At 35.7% G+C, this 18,921-nt stretch overlaps 1 protein-coding gene and 1 long non-coding RNA gene across 3 annotated transcripts in view; one reads left to right on the top strand and one right to left on the bottom strand.

Annotated features, from left to right (window-relative positions):
- LOC147838945 (uncharacterized) overlaps positions 1-18,921 on the top strand; it is a 1,276,407-nt gene that overhangs the window by 726,876 nt on the left and 530,610 nt on the right. The window contains exon 2 of the long non-coding RNA XR_015520637.1: positions 8,930-9,165. This is a non-coding gene — a long non-coding RNA (uncharacterized LOC147838945). The remainder of the gene's footprint in view (positions 1-8,929; positions 9,166-18,921) is intronic.
- Positions 7,396-16,135, bottom strand: rbmx2 (RNA binding motif protein X-linked 2). Of its 2 annotated transcripts, NM_001025166.2 has the most exon segments (7): positions 7,396-7,734; positions 7,831-8,467; positions 10,776-10,956; positions 13,189-13,318; positions 13,419-13,470; positions 14,654-14,769; positions 16,084-16,135. In NM_001025166.2, coding segments are annotated over 7 exon segments (1,359 nt in total). In that variant the 5' UTR covers positions 16,089-16,135; the 3' UTR covers positions 7,396-7,496.

Below are 18,921 nucleotides of genomic sequence, written 5' to 3'. Positions count from 1 at the left end.
AATAATTCTGACTTCCAACTGTGTGTATATATATATATATATACACACACACACACACACACACACACACACACACACTTGTGACACAGTATGGTAAATACTGACTCTAAATAAAATGTAATTAATTAAAAAAAACTTAAATCCTGCTACATTTACAGACAAATTATCAATTGTGTTCTTTTTTTTAAAGATAGAGTTGCAGATTGCCTTTTACTCACAGATGTCAACATGGACGTCAATTGTTCTGCCATCTTCAGGTTATTATTGTTCAATTTCATGTAATTGTTCAGTTTATTTTCCTACTTTGTAACAATGGTCCACATCAGTGTTAACGTATTGTTGACAAACTCATACGTTTCAAATTTATCAAGGGTTTAGGATGACCCAGGGATAACAATTTCAAGTGTGAAAAGTCCTTATGCGAGGTTAACACCATTAATGTGATGATAACCCTGCTCCAGACCAGAGTTTTATTAACCCTGGGTATAACGATGCTTTTAAATAACAGGTGTGAAGCATGTCCTTACCTGGGGTTTAAAACAGTGGATAAATATAATCCTGGATTATCTGTAATCATGTTTCACACTGCACATAATGCGCCTGGGGTTAACAAATAATCCTGGGTATTTGCCAGTAGCCGTTTCACATCCGTAAACCCCAGGTTCACATTCTCATTCACATATTTGTAATCGCTTATTGGACAAACACCAGGCTGCCTTTTCACACAGCACATTCTTTTCAGTTATAAAAAATGTCGCCACGTATATCTTTAGCTGTATCAAGCCTCACAAGATGTGCAAAGGCAGGAAAACAAAAACAAATTTACAAATACATGATAAAAGGAGCAAATAATGTTATCTCACCATCTCCTGATCACTCCAGTTTACATGCTTTCTTCATTCATTTTCCTTCAGCTTAGTCCCTTTATTCATCAGAGGTCACCCCAGTAAAATGAACCGTTAACTTCCAGCATATGTTTTACACAGCGGATGCCCGTCCAGCTGCAACCCAACACTGGGAAACATTCATACACACTCAATCACACACACACACACTAAGGCCAATTTAGTTTCTTCAAGTCGCCTATAGCGCATGTCTTTGGACTGTGGGGAAACCCGGAGCACCTGAAGGAAACCACTACGAACACGGGGAGAACATGAAACTACACATAGAAATGCCAACTAACCCAGCCGGGACTCTGAGCCACCATGCGACCCCAGTTTACATGCTCTCCATCTTTTAATATTTCTTACTTTTTTCCTAATGACTGCTGTTTACATGATAAGCCATTCCTGTAACAGACATGACATAAACCTCGCTGCTCAATTTAAAAAGACGAAATGATTCAAGTCTGTCAGAAGATTGAGATATTTTGATTAAAACAAGTTACAAAAATGTAAAGAAATTAATTTTACACAAGACCAATAACATACAATATTAAACATATTTTGAGATTTCATTCATATTTTATTTTAAAGACACATTTTTAAAAGGCAAAAGCTGAAACATTTGAATGCTCACAGAAACTGACAGCCATTTTTGTAATGTATACAATCTTGCTTTCAAATTCTGCTGTCATTTTCTGTTTTCACAATCTTAATCTGTTTGAATTTTACTTACCAGAATAAATAATAGTGTTGCTGAAACCTGATATTCTGCTCATAACAGGTTCATACTCCACTATTGTGTAAAAGTACAAGTAAAGAACAAACTACATGTCAAATAATTTTTTTTAAATATTAATTTTTATATAGTTTGATAAATACTGTGACTCTGAATTAATATTTCATTCATTTCAAATAACTTAAATCCTGCTACATCCAAAGATGCGACGACCTTTGGTAGCTGTTTATATTTTTAAGGCAAGTTGCATTAAGGACTGGCATTTTTTTAAATCTCACTTATTTATTATCATATTTTTTAAATAGCTTAACAGGGTCAGTGATATAATCAAGTGATTCAGCTATGGAAGTTTAGTACAAACAGACATTTGACCTTTAGCCTTGAGTATCGACTTGAATGTTTAGTGTCAGCGACAGATCAAGATCAATGGAGTCCCAGTCAAAGCTCTCCTGATTGGCCGATTATGGACCGTTCCAACACAATCTCACAGCTATTTGTAAGTATTTTACATCTGTAGAATTAGCAGTGGTGGAAAGAGAACTGAAAAATCATACTCAAGTAAAAGTAGCAGTCTATAAAATCTCTCGATCATTGTTTGTAAAGATTTTAGACATCTTCTTGCACACTTTAATGCTTCCAAATGATTTTGCTGCATTTATGAAGTGCACATGTCTTAAGGTGGTTCGGTATAACGCAATTTACTATCTGTGATTTGATTGGACTGGAATCACAGGTCTGAATTTTCTACTTAATTTCCACAGACAAGAAAAGATAAAGGAGTAACTGCAGGTTAAAGAAAAGTAGTGGAGTAAAAGTACCGATACAGCACTAAAAATGTACTCAAGGGAAAGTAAAAGTACACATTTTTAAAACTACTTAGTAAATTACAATTCCTGAGAAAAAAAATACTGAGTTACAGTCATTTGAGTATTTGTAATTTGTTACTTTACACCACTGAGAATTAGTGGCGAATTAGCATGAATTTTCATGATTTTTTATTTTATTTTTGGTGACAGTTTGTCTGAAAGAGATTATATTAGTTCATGTGAATGATCTATTAAAATGTAAAATAGTTATTTTCCTGTAAGATCAAGTTATCTGTCTACTCCTCTACAAGTGATTCCCAATAAGTTTCCTTTCTCTGTCAAACATGAAAGAAGATATTTAAAAGAATGTTGGAAATTGATAGCATTAACATCCACAGTAGAAAAATGGAAGTCAATGGCTGCCGTTTCCAACATTCATCAAAGTACCTTCTTTTATTTTAATGTAAATGATGGTAGATTTAATGTTTTATTTTGACTGTCCCTTTAAGGTCAAATCATCTACTCACAAGTAAAAAAAAAAATGACTATGCTTTTAATTTGGATTATCTAAAAAGTATTTAACTAAAAAGAATTTCTTTGCTAATATTTTTCTAGATAAATAAAAAACCACAGTGCAATGATCACAATTGCGATGGTTCGATTGTCATGTTCAACATTCAGCTCAGTTTATTACTAATTAATTTTGTGTGTTTATTTATTACAAAAATATGTGTGTATTTCTGTATATTTTCTTTATAGATTAATGTGAACATGGCTATTGCGATCATTAAATTATTAGCGATGGAATGCTGTTTACTGTCAAGCAGGTACAAATGCACATCTGTGTTTTCTTCCCTTTTTTTATTTCTTTAAAGACAATGTAAGAATTTTTAAAGATCTACAACTTGTGTATTTTATTTACTTGTATATCCTGATTTTTGAAATTTAAACTGTTCATTAAGATATTTTTAGTCTCTGTACTATTCAAATAAACTATGTTTATATGTCAAACAACTGTATTGTGTATTGTATGTAACTTCAATCATTAAAAAATGTTATTATTTAAAATACACACTCATTAAAAATGTGCAACATTTCCAAGGCACACTTAAAACTACTATTTTTGCTACATTTCTTAATTAAAAAAAAATGGACTTTAACTTTAGCTAAGGGTGCTTTCACACCTGTAGATCAGTAGTTTTGTTCCGAAACAGGGTTTAAAATTGTTACAATGTTGTTTTGTTGTTGGTGGATTTCGCTTTCACACAGAAATTTTTTTAAACAGACCAAGAATAATAAAACAAGTCAAGTGCAAGTCAACTCTCCTCCCTTTGGACAGAGCCTAAAAAACAGCTAGAATTATGCATTACAAGCTTTACAACCGAGACTGCAGTCAGAGCATGAAGCAGGTGAATTCTGATCTTTCTTTTGAGGTGTCAGTACAGAAATGAACATAATTGGCCTAATACAAAATATTATGAGATAAAAATGTGAAAAAAAAAATACCAGGTGGTAATTTGGGTCAATTTTCTAAACGGATAAACAGCACTCGCTATTCTTTCAGCATGCGTTCACTTTCATATTCGACAGGAAACACACATAGGAATGACATCCCACTCAACTCATCATTCTCTCTTAATATATTATATACACTTTACACCTAACCATAACACACTTTGATATTGGCTGGTTCATTATTTTGTTGGATCTGATTCGTATTGCATATGTTGCTTTGTTCACATATGCCCAACGAACTGAGCTAACGGGGCAAAAGCACCAGGTTCCAAGACAAACATCTAAGGGTGCTTTCACACCTGTGAATCGATTCAGTTGTTCTGAAACAGAGATTACAAATGTTACATTGTTGCTCTTTGCTCTTGGAGCGGTTTGCTTTCACACTGCAAAGTTTCTAATCGGACCAAAAGAGCTAAAACAAGTCACGTGCGAGTAAACTCTCCTCACATTGGTCAGAGTGTCAGGGTTTATTTTGCAGCGTCCCGCTAAACTGTCAGGAGAGGTGGTGGTTTGATGATGATTGACAGGGTGCGCGCGCGCGCGATGTGTCTGAGGAGAGATGCGGTGGGGAGGGGTGAGAAGGGTGCGCGACGTAGCCTATTTGAGGACCGGGAGGGAGACGCGAGATTACCGGGAGATCATCACTCGTTTGCGGGCATCCGGAGACTCGCGAAACTTCCCGCCCTACTCATAATTCTCTCTTCATATAGCCGTAAGCCTATTACATATCCATAAAACACTGTGATATAACTGCGCTCGGATCGGATCGCTTTCTCACTGTAATCGAACCGCTCCAGGGTTCGTTTCAATCGAGCCGAGACCACCTCATTTTAGCGATCTCGGAGCGATTACTTTGGCGCGGAACAGAGCGCGATTTCCCTGTTCACATATGCCAAACGAACCACGCTAACTAGGCAATCGAGACACGTTCCGAAACAAAAGTGTAGGTGTGAAAGCACCCTAAGTGTGAAAGCACCCTTAAAGGTTTTGTACGTATGTTTTTGACTTTTCTAAAGCATAAAAATACCATAATATGTTTGCAGATATTCAAGAAAAATTCCTATTAAGTGAACATTTTTATTTATTAGAAGAACAATGCTGAAGTCAGATACTCTGCACATTATGAGTTATGTTTTCTTTTAACCCACCCAATGCCAGTTTGGACAATTATATTTCAGCACCCTAGGTTGCCTTGTTGGAAGTCAGAAAGGCTCTCAAAGCAAACATCCGTTACTGAAATGAGACCTCTGGTGGACAGTAGCAGACTCCAAAATGAGATTCAGCTTCACACGAGGTGGTTATTATCTAGCAAATAATATAAATATTACGAACATAAACATTAGGTGAGCACGTTACATTGTAACCCCGTGTCCTATCAACAAGCTACATGATGAGATTTGCAGTGATAAGCAGTTAAGCTGTTTGCAACTGACGAAACACGACATAAATTTAAATACAGCCATTTAGAAGCACAGAATAGTGCACTTACTGCACTCACATGGAAGGTTTATGATCTAATAATACATATTAAACCTCTTTAACATTATAAAATATACATGCTGAATCACTGATATTTGTTGGCTTTCACTGAGTCACAGGTCTATTGTAAAGAAGTTGAGTTCAACTAAGTTCAATTTCAGATGGTTTATTTTATTTTCAAGATCTGGGGAAAACTATCTGCTGCTGCTTTCAGTAGTATGGCAATAAATGTCCACATTCAACACTGAATAAAGCACATGAGGTGGAAGTGGAAGTTTTCTCTAGATCAGCTGCAATAAATAGTAACTTTTCTTTGCTTAAAATCAAGATCACTATATTCTCACGATTCTGTAGATGTAATATGAGCAGGTTATTATTATTGTTATTTCTAAAAAAATATAGTAAAATAATAATATTAGGCCTATGTGTAGGTCTACTGTTGGTTCAAATGCTAAATTTTGTATACAGTTGGAATGGTGGACTTGAATAGACTTTAAAAATGTCCTGTTTGTTAATGCACGATAAAACGATGACATCAGAATACAACTATTCATAATTCTAATGTTGAATTATTATGTTTGGGACATATGCTTGTCATTTGTCATTGACAACATTATTAAAAAAAATTTCACTGGTAAAATGAGACATTTGTCATTATCAAGCTCCGTCATCCCTCATTATATTCAACATAGGCTACATATTTACGCTAACACAGTAAACATTTATTTTCATGCAAAACACATTGTGTTCGCTATGAAAAAAAAAACCTCAAATGCTTGTGATCATAACTCTAAAATGCGATATGGTCATTTAAATGATGTGCATTTCACTTTCACTTCCAAATGTGGCTTATGACCGCTCTGTGCAACAAACTGAACGTTATTCACAGCCTATGCATGTTTGCTCACTAAAATAGGCATTATTGGCGAGCATGCACATCCTCTCAGTAGTAAACAAACAGCTCGCGGTCAGCTCACGTGTGATTTCGCGGTCGTGAATACATCATTACATTAAGACAGAAATTACATTTTTGGGTGAACTTTACCTTATAAATACAATATGCACCTCTTTCATAGCCATTTGTAGGTGTCCACATTGCTGTGAAGACTTGTCTGACTGCCTTTATGCTTCTCTCCTGACCTTGAATAAATAATTGGCTGAATCGTAGAAAAGCTGAATTAAGATCGTGTGTAAGGTCAAATCGAAATTGTGACCTTTTTCCAATTAATCGTGCAGCCCTAATAGAAACCGTTTCAAATATATCAATTCAAGATGTTGGTTAGAACAAAAACTATGTGGAAAATATTCCTTCAAAGACGTGCCGTTGCTTTTATTTAGAACACGATTTAAATCAGCCTTTAGGCTCGATAGTCAGGCTCCATCCTGTTGGTCCTCAATCTGGCAACCTGCGCTTGTTTTGATCCAGGAATGTAATACCGAGTTCAACCACTGGGTGTACTAGTATTAATCTGGGGTCGCCAAAGCGAAATAAACCGCCAACTTATCCAGCATATGTTTTACGCAGCGGATGCCCTTACAGCTGCAACCCATCTCTGGGAGACATTTAGACTACCCAATTCATCTGTACCACATGTTTTTGGACTGGGGGAAACCGGAGCAGCCGTAGGAAACCCACATAAACGTGGGGAGAACATGCAAACTTCACATAGGAACGCCAACTGACCCAGCCGAGTCTCGAATCAGCGACCTTCTTGCAGCACTACCTACTGTGCCACTGCGTCGCCTACATTTAATGTCTTTTAATAGTTCATTTTATTTTACAATTGATTTCAGGTTTACAATTGACAGGAATTCTTCGCATTACCTTGATTTTGGAGTTCATCAGGACATTTATTCTATTTTATTCTTGTTACAGTATTTGTGCTAACTTAAAATGAAATCTATTTATTAGTCAAATAAAATGTGTGTAATTTAACATCGAGTGGCCATTAGTCAATTATTCCAGAAAGACTTAAAAAAAGTGTGAAACATTTATTTACATTTTTGTAGTACAATAAAATAAAAACATGAACATTTTATACATCGAAAGAAAATGTAAACTACTGAGTTTGATCAGTTTCGCCTGTGTTCTCTTTCACGACTGTGATCTCTGTGTTTGCCATTACCTCTGTCTCTCTCTCTGTCCCTGTCTCTCTCTCGTTGTCGGACTCTCTCCTCATCTCTCTGTCTTCCTCCGTCTCTCTCTCGTTCTCGGACTCTCTCCTCATCTCTCTGTCTTCCTCCGTCTCTCTCTCGTTCTCTGACTCTCTCCTCATCTCTCTGTCTTCCTCCGTCTCTCTCTCGTTCTCGGACTCTCTCCTCATCTCTCTGTCTTCCTCCGTCTCTCTCTCGTTCTCTGTCTCTCTCCCCATCTTTCTGTCTTCCTCCAACTCTCTCTCGTTCCCTGTCTCTCTCCCCATCTCTCTGTCTTCCTCCGTCTCTCTCTCGTTCTCTGTCTCTCTCCCCATCTTTCTGTCTTCCTCCGTCTCTCTCTCGTTCTCTGTCTCTCTCCCCATCTCTCTGTCTTCCTCCGTCTCTTTCTCGTTCTCTATCTCTATCCCCATCTTTCTGTCTTCCTCCGTCTCTCTCTCGTTCTCTGTCTCTTTCCCCATCTCTCTGTCTTCCTCCATCTCTCTCTTGTTCTCGGTCTCTTTCCCCATCTCCCTGTCTTCCTCCATCTCTCTCTTGTTGTCTTTCCCCGTCTCTCTGTCTTCCTCTGTCTCTCTCTCGTTCTTTGTCCCCCTCTCTCTCTCCTTCTCTGTCTCTTTCTCTCTGCTGTGTTTCTGCATGTCTTCTGTCTGTCTTCTTGCCCTCTTCTCTCTCTCTTTCCTTCTCTTTTAACTGCTCCTGCTCATCTGCTCTGTCTCTTCTATTAGCCGCAGGTCCTTTCACGCTGTATTTCTCATACGCCACATCCTCCTTCTCCTTCTTTACTCTGACAGGAGAAGATGCAGAGCTTTCAGAGCGCCCCTCACGTTTCTCCTCCTTTAGAGCCTTTTTCTTCTCTTTCTTCTCCTTCTTCTTTTTCTTCTTCTCCTTTTTATCTGAAGCATAACAAACAATGTTTATCAATACATTTGTATCTCTTGTGACACTTAAAATACTAATCATTTGTCAGACTTATGTATTATTAGATTAATGCTTATATTTCATGAGTAGTTACATATTCCAGACACATTTATTGACATTTACATTTACATTTAGCAGACGCTTTTATCCAAAGCGACTTACAAATGAGGACAAGGAAGCAATTTACACAACTAAGAGCAACAATGAATAAGTGCTATAGGCAAGTTTCAGGTCTGTAAAGTCTAAGAAGGGAAGTATTAGTAGTGTTAGTATTTTTTTTTTTTTTTGGGTACAGTTAGTGTGATATTCAGAGAGGCAATTGCAGATTAGGAAGTGAAGTGGAGACTAAATAGTTGAGTTTTTAGTCGTTTCTTGAAAGTAGCGAGTGACTCTGCTGTTCTGATGCAGTTAGGGAGTTCATTCCACCAACTGGGCAGATTGAGCGTGAGCGAAAGTGATTTCTTCCCTCTTTGGGATGGAACCACGAGGCGACGTTCATTCACAGAACGCAAGTTTCTGGAGGGCACATAGATCTGCAGAAGTGAGAACAGATAAGAAGGAGCAAGGCCAGAAGTCACTTTGTAGGCAAACATCAGAGCTTTGAATTTGATGCGAGCAGCAACTGGCAGCCAGTGCAAACGGACTAGCAGCGGAGTGACATGTGCTCGTTTAGGTTCATTGAAGACCACTCGTGCTGCTGCATTCTGAAGCAGTTGAAGAGGCTTGATAGAGTTAGCTGGAAGCCCAGCTAGTAGAGAGTTGCAGTAATCCAGTTTGGAGAGAACAAGAGGACAAGGAGTTGAGCTGCATGTTCAGATAAGAAGGGTCGGATCTTTCTGATGTTATAGAGTGCGAATCTGCACGATCGAGCAGTTCTAGAAATGTGGTCAGAGAAGTTTAGTTGGTCATCAATCATTACTCCAAGGCTTTTCACCATTTTGGATGCAGTAATCCATCTGGATTGAAAAGTTATGGTGAAGAGTCGAGTTGGCAGAAACTACAAGCATTTCCGTTTTTGCGAGGTTCAGCTGAAGATGATGATCTTTCATCCAGTGTGAAATATCCAATAGGCAAGCTGAGATGCGAGCTGGAACCGAGGGATCATCAGGATAAAAAGAGAGGTATAGCTGGGTATCATCAGCATAGCAGTGGTAGGAGAATCCATGTCTCTGGATGACTGGTCCTAGAGATGATGTGTAGATGGAGAAGAGAAGTGGCCCAAGAACAGAGCCTTGAGGTACCCCAGTGTTTAGATGCTGTAGGTTGGACACCTCTCCCCTCCAAGACACCTTGAATGACCTGTCAGAGAGGTAAGATCTAAACCATTGTATAACAGTGCCCGCAACGCCCAGTGACTCGAGCGTAGATAGCAGGATCTGGTGGTTGACAGTGTCAAAAGCAGCTGACAAGTCCAGCAAAAAAATTTATTGTGCTAATTTCTCTGTGTTCATGTATTCAAAGCAGATTTATGTATTACAGCTTTGGTAACACTTATCACACAAAAAGGTTGTATTAGTTATGTAAACAATTCTGTTTATAATTTTAGTGGACAGAATGTCAAAGCGCAGTCTTGGAATGGAGGGGATCTGGTTCAGGGACTATAGTTTTTTGCAGACGTTGTTGTTGTTCTGTTGGCCTCATCGAACATGGACCTTCAGCATGCACTGGGGCGGTTTGCTGCCGAGTGTGACTCGGCTGGGATAAGAATCAGCACCTCCAATTCCGAGGCCTTTGTGCTTCACCGGAAAAAGGTGGTTTGCCATCTCCAGGGTGGAGAAAAGTCCTTAGGAGTTTAAGTATCTCAGGGTTTTGTTTACAAGTGAGGGAAGGATGGAACGTGAGATTGACAGGCGGATCAGTGCAGCGGCAACAGTAATGCGCTCGATGTATCGGTCCATTGTGGTAAAGGAGGAACTGAGCCGAAAGTCAAAGCTCTCGATTTACTGGTAAATCTATGTTCCTACTCTCACCTATGTTTATAAGATTTAGGTCGTGACTAAAAGGATAAGATCTCGGATACAAGCGGCCGAAATAAGTTTTCTTCACAGGGTGGCAGGGCTCACCCTTATAGATAAGGTGAGGAGCTCTGTCACCCGAGAGAAGCTTTGAGTAGAGCCGCTGCTCCTCCACATTTGTAGGTGTTTAACTGAATTGCTTTAATGCATTCCTGCTTTGTGCTCACATATACACTGTAGTCTTAATAGTACATAACCGGGGTGGGCGTTTTTTTTGCTTTCTCGAGTTGAACGCAGTAAACCAATCAAAACAGATGAGTCATCTCACCTTTTTTAGGCTTCTTCACAGGTACAGCGTACTCTTCCGCAGACTCTTCCTCAGAGGATGAAACTGGTTTAGGAGCACATCCCTCCTCGCGTAATTGTTTAGTGATGTCATCAATGTCATCAGTGTCCTTCGGTGGTCGATAATTCGCTACGTGGTCCACACGTATGGTCCGGCCCTTAATCTTAACAGTAGATAAAACAAATAGCAAATACATGAGGCAATGACATGATGATATTATTTCCTAGATGTATTATAAAAATAAACTAAATATATGATGAACATGTTTTTAATATCTGAATTACAATTAATTTGTATTTTTAAATCGTATTACGCATTTTACATGTAAAACTAAGAAATAAATTAAGAGACCACTTGGAAAGTCTCTGTTTCTCTCAACTTAGAAAATATTTATGTGTTCGAGTTTTAGTTTTGCTCTGCAAAAAACTGGTGACATTCTTCTCAATTTAAAATAAATTTGTCATTTAGAGCTTAAAAGGACAATTGGAAAAAAAAGCTGCCATGTTTTAGGCATTTTTCTGGTCATTTTTATTTAGACAACACACAAAATATCAATGCTTAACTTCAAAGGAGTTAAGAAAGCCATATTTGGTGCAATAACCCTGATTTTGAAAACAATGAAAACATTTATTTTGCCAATTTAAAAAACTCTAAATTATTTTATATTCGAAAGAAATGTTATTAGACTAGAGAGTGGGGCGGGGGTGAGAGCGTGAGAGATGACAAGCAGCACCTGTTGCCGCACTGGTTTTGAGTCCCACAGAGGAGCTCTTGATAATAAAAGGAGAAGAGAGGACCAGGCCTGGACACTTTGGGCCCTATCATTTGCAAAGCAATTGTTGTTTGCTAGTCTCAGCTCGACACGAGTCGTTTCGACGTTTTGTACCACAGTGTTTAAATAGCAAATGCATTTGCGCTCATATGTGCGCCCATAGGTGTTCAGGTCTAAAAAAGGAGGCATGTTGAGGTGCATTGCTGGCGCGTTGCTATTTTGAGGAACTTAAATAGAAGGTTCAAATGGATCAGATCAAAGCTGGTCTATTTTCCAGCGCAGAGCGCATTAGTTGTGCGCCTCGCTTACACACTTCTTAATATACAGAGTATGTACAGCAATACGCAAATATCTTCACAAATAAAAAAAATAAAGGATTAAAATATTACAAAAATTATTATTTTCTAGCCTACATAAATATAAAAAACATACTTTCATTCTTCTTTATCTCGGGGGCTTTTTCAGTTTATTCATAACAATTTGCTTTTGTATAATGTTATTATTAATAGTAGTAGTATTTATTATATGCATATTTAAATTTGTTTTACTAAAAACAAGCTTAGATTTGTTCACCTGTCAGGTTTTAGACCATATTGGGCACAGCATGTGTATTTGGATATAACTCAGTTTTTTGACCACACTTTATTATTACTGTTCATTTATTCGTTTGCTGGAAATTAGAATTGAATTTAGAAGTAGTTTTGAAACAACTCTTTGTGCTTAACAAACAAAATTAATTATGTATAGGCCAATGGAAATCTGTGCGTACAACATTTTTCCCTATCCATGAGAGTGAAAGAGAAAGTAAACAATGAGGAGGCTCATCTCTCAGTCTGGCGCTGTAGATGCTCTGTTTAACTGTTTTCTTTCTAGTGAAGCCTTCAGTTTTTCCACTTACAAAGTCCGCCATTAGGGGTGATTTTAGGATTTTCATTTTAGGGGGGCTTACCTCCTTATATGGTGAAAAGAAAAATCTATTATAAATATAAATATTATAAATATAATATAAAGCCTAATATTACATTCATAAGTAGTAATTTAATAGTGTCTAATATGGGTTGTATACTAGTATTCCATAGACAGGCATAGCCATTTGAGTTCTGAATAAGGCAACTAGGCTCAACCCACCTGTTCACTGTAGTAAAAAGCACTTTCTATAGTCAAGTGCATTTTTTGTTTCCAGGTATTAAATAAATAAACTGCCACTTTTTTATTGAACTGACACACACACACACACACATACATATATATATATATATATATATATATATATATATATATATATATATATATATATATATATATATATATATATATGTGTGTGTGTGTGTGTATGTGTGTGTGTGTGTATATATGTATATGTGAAAAGTTTAGATGCAAAAAGCCATTTGATATTTTCTTCTAAAATGAGTGATAAAATAGTGACGAATAAGTTATTTTCATTGACTTTGAAGTTAAATATATGAACATAAACATAGGAAGCTGAGATAAATGCTCATTTTAGGAGAACGTTTCAGATGGCACTTAGAGGTTTTTGCATCTGAACTCTTCTGCATCTGAATAAAATACAATTCAGGTTGAAAAAGACCACATCACTAAAAAGACACTAGAAAAGCGTTTCACCTTGATTCCGTTAAAGTTATCGACAGCCAGAATAGTGCTCCTCTGATCTTCATAGCACAGGAAACAGAATCCTTTGGATTTGCCAGTCTTTTTATCTCGAACCAAGTTGATGTTGGCAATCTCTCCATACCTGACATTCACAGAGGAGGATTAAGCTTTACTAGCAAAGAAAATAAATACTGACGTCTTTAGCACAAAAAGACATGTTTAAAATGAACACTCTGGCTTACTGAGAGAAAACACAGATGATGTCTCCTTCTGTCAGCTCATATGGAAATCCACCTGCAGATTGATATTATTATACATATGTACATTACTTAAAATAAATACACACACACACACGCACGCACACGCACGCACACATATATATATATATATATACATATTTATATAAATATATATATACACAAACACACACACACACACACACACACACACACACACACACACACACACACACACACACACACACACACACACACATACATACATACATACATACATACAGTTGAAGTCAAAATTTTTAGACATCCTGAATTAATAGCTGTACATTTTTCCCCCCAATTTCTGTTTAATGGAAAGATTTGTTCAACACATTTCGAAACATAGTTTTAATAACTCATTTCTAATAACTGATTTCTTTTATCTTTGTCATGACGGCAGTACATAATATTTTACTAGATATTTTTCAGGATACTAGCATTCACCTTAAAGACTTAACTAGGGTAATTAGATCAACTAGGCCAGTTAGGGTTTTAAGGCAAATCATTGTATAAAAAAGATTTGTTCTGTAGACCATCGAAAAAAAATATTGCTTAAGGGGGCTAATAATATTGCCCCTTAAATGGTTTTAAAAAATAATTTAAAACTGCTTTTATTCTAGAAAAGATTAAAGGCATCAAAGTTTCACCAGAAGAAAATAGTCAGAAAGGGCGAATAATTCTGACTTCATGGTTTGAATTGCAATGTTCTGTCTAGTAAATGAATGCAAAATAAAAAAATACAACAATAAATGTAAATCACTTTGAAATTGTACAAGGTCAGATCACTGTGTACCAGTGTGGGTTTCTGGAGGACTAAAATCATGGCATTGTCTACAAAAACACACATTTAGTTAAACAGATGAATGCTGCCACCATCTGGCAGAATGTAAATATAGTCCATCCAGACAGCATCTTAGCTTCCATAACAGGCGTGCTCAAAACTCAGTCCTGGAAGGCCGGTGTCCTGCAGAGTTTCGCACCAACTTGCTTCAACACACTTGCCTAAAAGTTTCTAGTATGCTATTTAAAGCTTGAGTAGCTTGTTCAGGCAAGTTTAACTAGGGTTGGAGCTTAGTTCTCCAGGACTGAGTTTGGGCACCCCTGGTCTATTATAATGATTGCCGAAGTGCTGTGATAGATTGATCTATCTTTTGGTCCACAGCCATAATGTAACTATGTAATAATGTTCATCATTTCCTCACCGATGAAGACCCAGGCGCTGTTTTTATAGACTGAATGCCAGGACACAGTCTCTTTGATGCCCAGCTGAGCTTCTCTTTCATTTAGTTCATTGATCAGCTTCACTTTGGTCAGTGGACTACATTTAATGAAGAAAGAAAAAAAAACAGAAAAAAAGACAGATAATGAATATATGTTTGCTTGTTCATTCATTTTGTGGGCCACAATATGTCATTTTGTTTATTATTCTGTTATGGTGACTAAACCAAAATATGAGAAATGCAGTATATTCAGGATTAGGGATATAGTTTAGAGATTTAACAAAGAATAAAATTGTATTTAGTTACTACAATGAATACAGTATAATGTTATTTGATTAATGTAAATTTTATATTCTTAAACTCCACAGAAAACCATAAAACACAAAACAAACAAACAAAAATTCTACTGTATTTATCTATGCTTACAAATTGTTACATGCAAATGTTTGAATTGTTTACACAGAGTCATTTAGGTCATCTTTTGTGAAATTATATTTATATCGCAATGTATATTGCAGAAAACTAAATATCCGTATGTCATTTTTTTCCCCTATTCAAGATTCATAATGACTTTGACACTTTTTACAGCCTAAAATCTTTACAAATTAAAGATGTCAACACAATAAACATTTATGTATATGGTTTTGTTACGCAAGTCAATAGTTTTGTCCTACTGATAACATTTCTTCTATATTCAACATACAATGTAAACTGATAATTGGTCACAAAAGATTATCGTTTTCACACATATATATATATATATATATATATATATATATATATATATATATATATATATATATATATGTGTGTATATATATATATATATATATATATATATATATATATATATATATATATATATATATATATATATATATATATATATATAACACAGGAATCATACATGTTTATATTCATTTTTAGACAACACAATACCAATGTTTTAAATTACGAAGAGTTAAAAAATCTGAATTAAGTAGACAAAAAATTGACTTTATATCACAACAAAGTAAAATAATTGTTATGCTGAAGTTGTAAGCTTATGAAAAAAGATATACTTTAATGAGTTGATGAGGCTTCTTACCTAAAAATTCTTTCTCAATAACAAGTAAATAACAATTGAACAACGTTCCACGACAAAATATTTATATTATAAAAATATTTTAATTATATTATTATTCCAGTAAAACACATGTAACTGAATGTTAATGTTTAATGTAACAGTTTTCGTTTATATTTATGCTAGCTTTAACGTTAGCTGTTGCTGCAAACCAGAGGCTTCTGACTGTATCGACATTTCATTCCATGACTGAATAGTCTAATTAAATTCTCAAACGTACAAGAAACACGGTATAACAAATGTATTGGAAATATTTCAATCAAACGCAAACATTTAACTCATCACTTACTTCATTTTGGTGAACCGAAGTCACTCCGGAAATAGTTTCTCTTTCGCAGTCCACACGTGGTGCCATTGTCTTCCGGTTTAGACAAAAGGATTGTGGGATATGTATTTGACTGACTGTTCATACGGCGTTTTTTTGCAAAGTAGCTAAATTATTTCGCTAAATCATTAAAACAGTGGTAAATAAAAAAAAACATGAACAATAAAACAAACAAACGAATCATGCTTACAACACTGCAAAAAAGTAATAGTTTCTGTCAGTTTGATTGAATTATAACCTACATTTTCCTTAGTTTAGAGGCTTAAATGATTGAATTTGTAAAAATTTCAGCAATATTTACTGCATTTTTGTTATTTTGTACCTAAAACAGGCTCTAAGTTATAAAGGAATAAAGAGAAAATTAGATGTGATGATTGACTGTTAATGTAACTGTTAATGTCATTATTAATGTCAATATAGTTAATAAAACTATATAGCATCATATTTGACAGACAGGATTTATCAAAATAAACAATTCTTTGTTGAAAAGCTTTATTAGAAATATCATGGAAAATTCTAACATTTATCAAACCAATCAACCAAGATGTTTAATCAATAGGGTTTTTCAGCCAATGATAAACATCCGGTGAAAGCTTAATGTGACTATTTTCAGTTTCATAAGGTTCCTTTCACAGCATCGATGTTGTAATGTAATAACACTTTCAGTTGAATAGACTTAAGCATTCATTCAGTTGTTCAAGAGTAACAAGATAAAAGACCGTGTACAGATAGCGCCGTCAAGATCAGCAGGCTGCAGAAACTTCATACCAGAAAATACTGGGGTAAACATGTTGGGGGAAATGTCATTTAAATCAGTGATTCTTGTCCGGTCTGAAACCCACATATCGAATATCTAACACGCAGTAAAGATCACTAATTTTCAAAGAAATCAGACCTTAAATGTGGCAATTTTATAACAGAAAGACACTGAAAGCCCTGGGGCTGCCTTACTAAAATTAAAAGTCAGTGTACATATACCCCATCAGCACAGCAGGCCTCTGATTTAATTGCACACAACAATTTAACTTACAGAGCTTTCATCATAAAATTAGCCCCAAAATGTTATCTTACTAATAAAGACAGATTATTTTGAGGTATAATGACATGTGACTCTTATGTAAGCAATATACTATTGTGAAATATTGATTTCCCTTTGTGGCCATATAAAATAACACAAATGTTCCAAACTAGGATTTACACTGCATAATTTATTTTCTAGGATTTTTTTTTTTGGCTTGTTTCTAGTCCAAATATCAAAAAATTACTCTTATATCAAGAAGCATTTTCTAGGTAAGCAAAACATATTGTCTTGTTTTGAGAAATAATATGCCAATATTAAGTGATTTTTTCCTTAAAACAAGCTAAATAATCTGCCGATGGGGTGAGCAAAATAATCTTGTTTCTCCTTTTGACATAAGATTTTTTTTTACCCCATTGGCAGACTATTTTGCTTGGGACTTGTTCTTTTTATAGAAGTTAGGGTTAATTACAAATAAAGTTTGACAAAAAATTGGGTTTCTCTTGTTGATGTAAATTAAGCTTTTTTCACGCTAAGCATTTTAGAATGTCCCCTCATCGATAATTGTAAAATCTTAAAGGCAACAGTGATATGCAAAATGTCTGTCTTCTTTCCTGTCTTTTAATAACTGCTAGTTCAAGAATAAGGAAAATAATGTTACCTTGTTGTTGTTGTTTATGAGAAAAACTTGATTGCCAACCTTTCTCTGTTTGAGTTTAACGAAAGTTAATCCCATAATTTGCTCAGGAGTCATGGGGTGTAGAAAACAGGCTGATCAAGTAGTTTCTTTTTGAAGTAAGTAGTTTCTTTTTTCAAGTAATTGTTTAGCATTAATCTCCTAGGGCTTAGTGGCCACATACGTGGACAGTACATTTTAGCTCTTAAGTGGCTATTTAAAATACTTTGAATGTTTTATATTTTGTCACAGACAGTGTCATCCTGCAACTGTTTTGCAGCATATGAAATGTCCCAAACACTATTTTTAACTGTCCAAAATGGGGAAAAATGTATATGTTATATATGCATTAAAAAACATTCAGGAAAAAGTGTTTTATGTAAATTCAGACCATGAGTCCACATATATGGACATCATTTTTATCTAAAAGTACACCATATCAAAAGATGATAATTATGTTCCTATATGCCAAAATAGCAAAGAGAAATAAAAAATGCATGTAAAAAAAACACCTTGGGCCTTGAAAGGTTTATTATTGGTATGTAATTGCATTTCTCATACTTTAAAAGGGCTTACTGAGCTTGCATATGAAGCATATACTTTAATGGCACTGCAATGGCAGATCATAACATATATAACAATATTATAAGAAATAACTTAAAAATGACATTGTTTTAATGTTTGGCATAAATATTTCAAGGACCCTTAGATACACATTTTTTTCTGTCAGTAATATTAAAAATGAAAAAAAAAAAATCATAATTTTGGCCAAAGCATGCTTATCTACATCTAATTTTGGTGGCACAGTGGCCAGTTAGCATTTTTGTGTGGAGATTGCATGTTCTCATGTTGGCGGGGGTTTCCTCCAGGTGCTCTGGTTTCTCCCACAGTCCAAAGACATGGGCTACAGGTGAATTTGATTACCATTGGCTGTAGTGTATGAGTGTGTGTGTGTGTGTGTGTGTGTGTGTGTGTGTGTGTGAATGTGAGTGTGTGGGGGTGTTTCCCTGATTTGTGGTTGGAAAGGCATCAGCTGCATGAAACATATTGCAGATTAGTTGTTGGTTCAATCTGCTGTGGTCACCTCTGATAAATCAGACTAAGCCCA

The sequence above is a fragment of the Danio rerio genome, chromosome 21 (assembly GCF_052040795.2).
Source record: "Danio rerio strain M-AB ecotype USA chromosome 21, GRCz13ab, whole genome shotgun sequence".
In the NCBI taxonomy this organism is placed as follows: domain Eukaryota; kingdom Metazoa; phylum Chordata; class Actinopteri; order Cypriniformes; family Danionidae; genus Danio; species Danio rerio.
Note: the sequence above shows the minus strand (reverse complement) of the source record. Positions and strands in the feature narration are given on the sequence as shown.

Bases quoted from the DNA above. Each gene is read 5' to 3' on its own strand.
- rbmx2 (XM_087299675.1), bottom strand. The intron at 13,471-14,653 runs GTGAGGAAATGA...ATCAATCTGCAG, and splicing joins CAGCGCCTGGGTCTTCATCG to GTGGATTTCCATATGAGCTG. The intron at 10,957-13,188 runs GTGAAACGCTTT...TCTACTGTTAAG, and splicing joins ATAACTTTAACGGAATCAAG to ATTAAGGGCCGGACCATACG.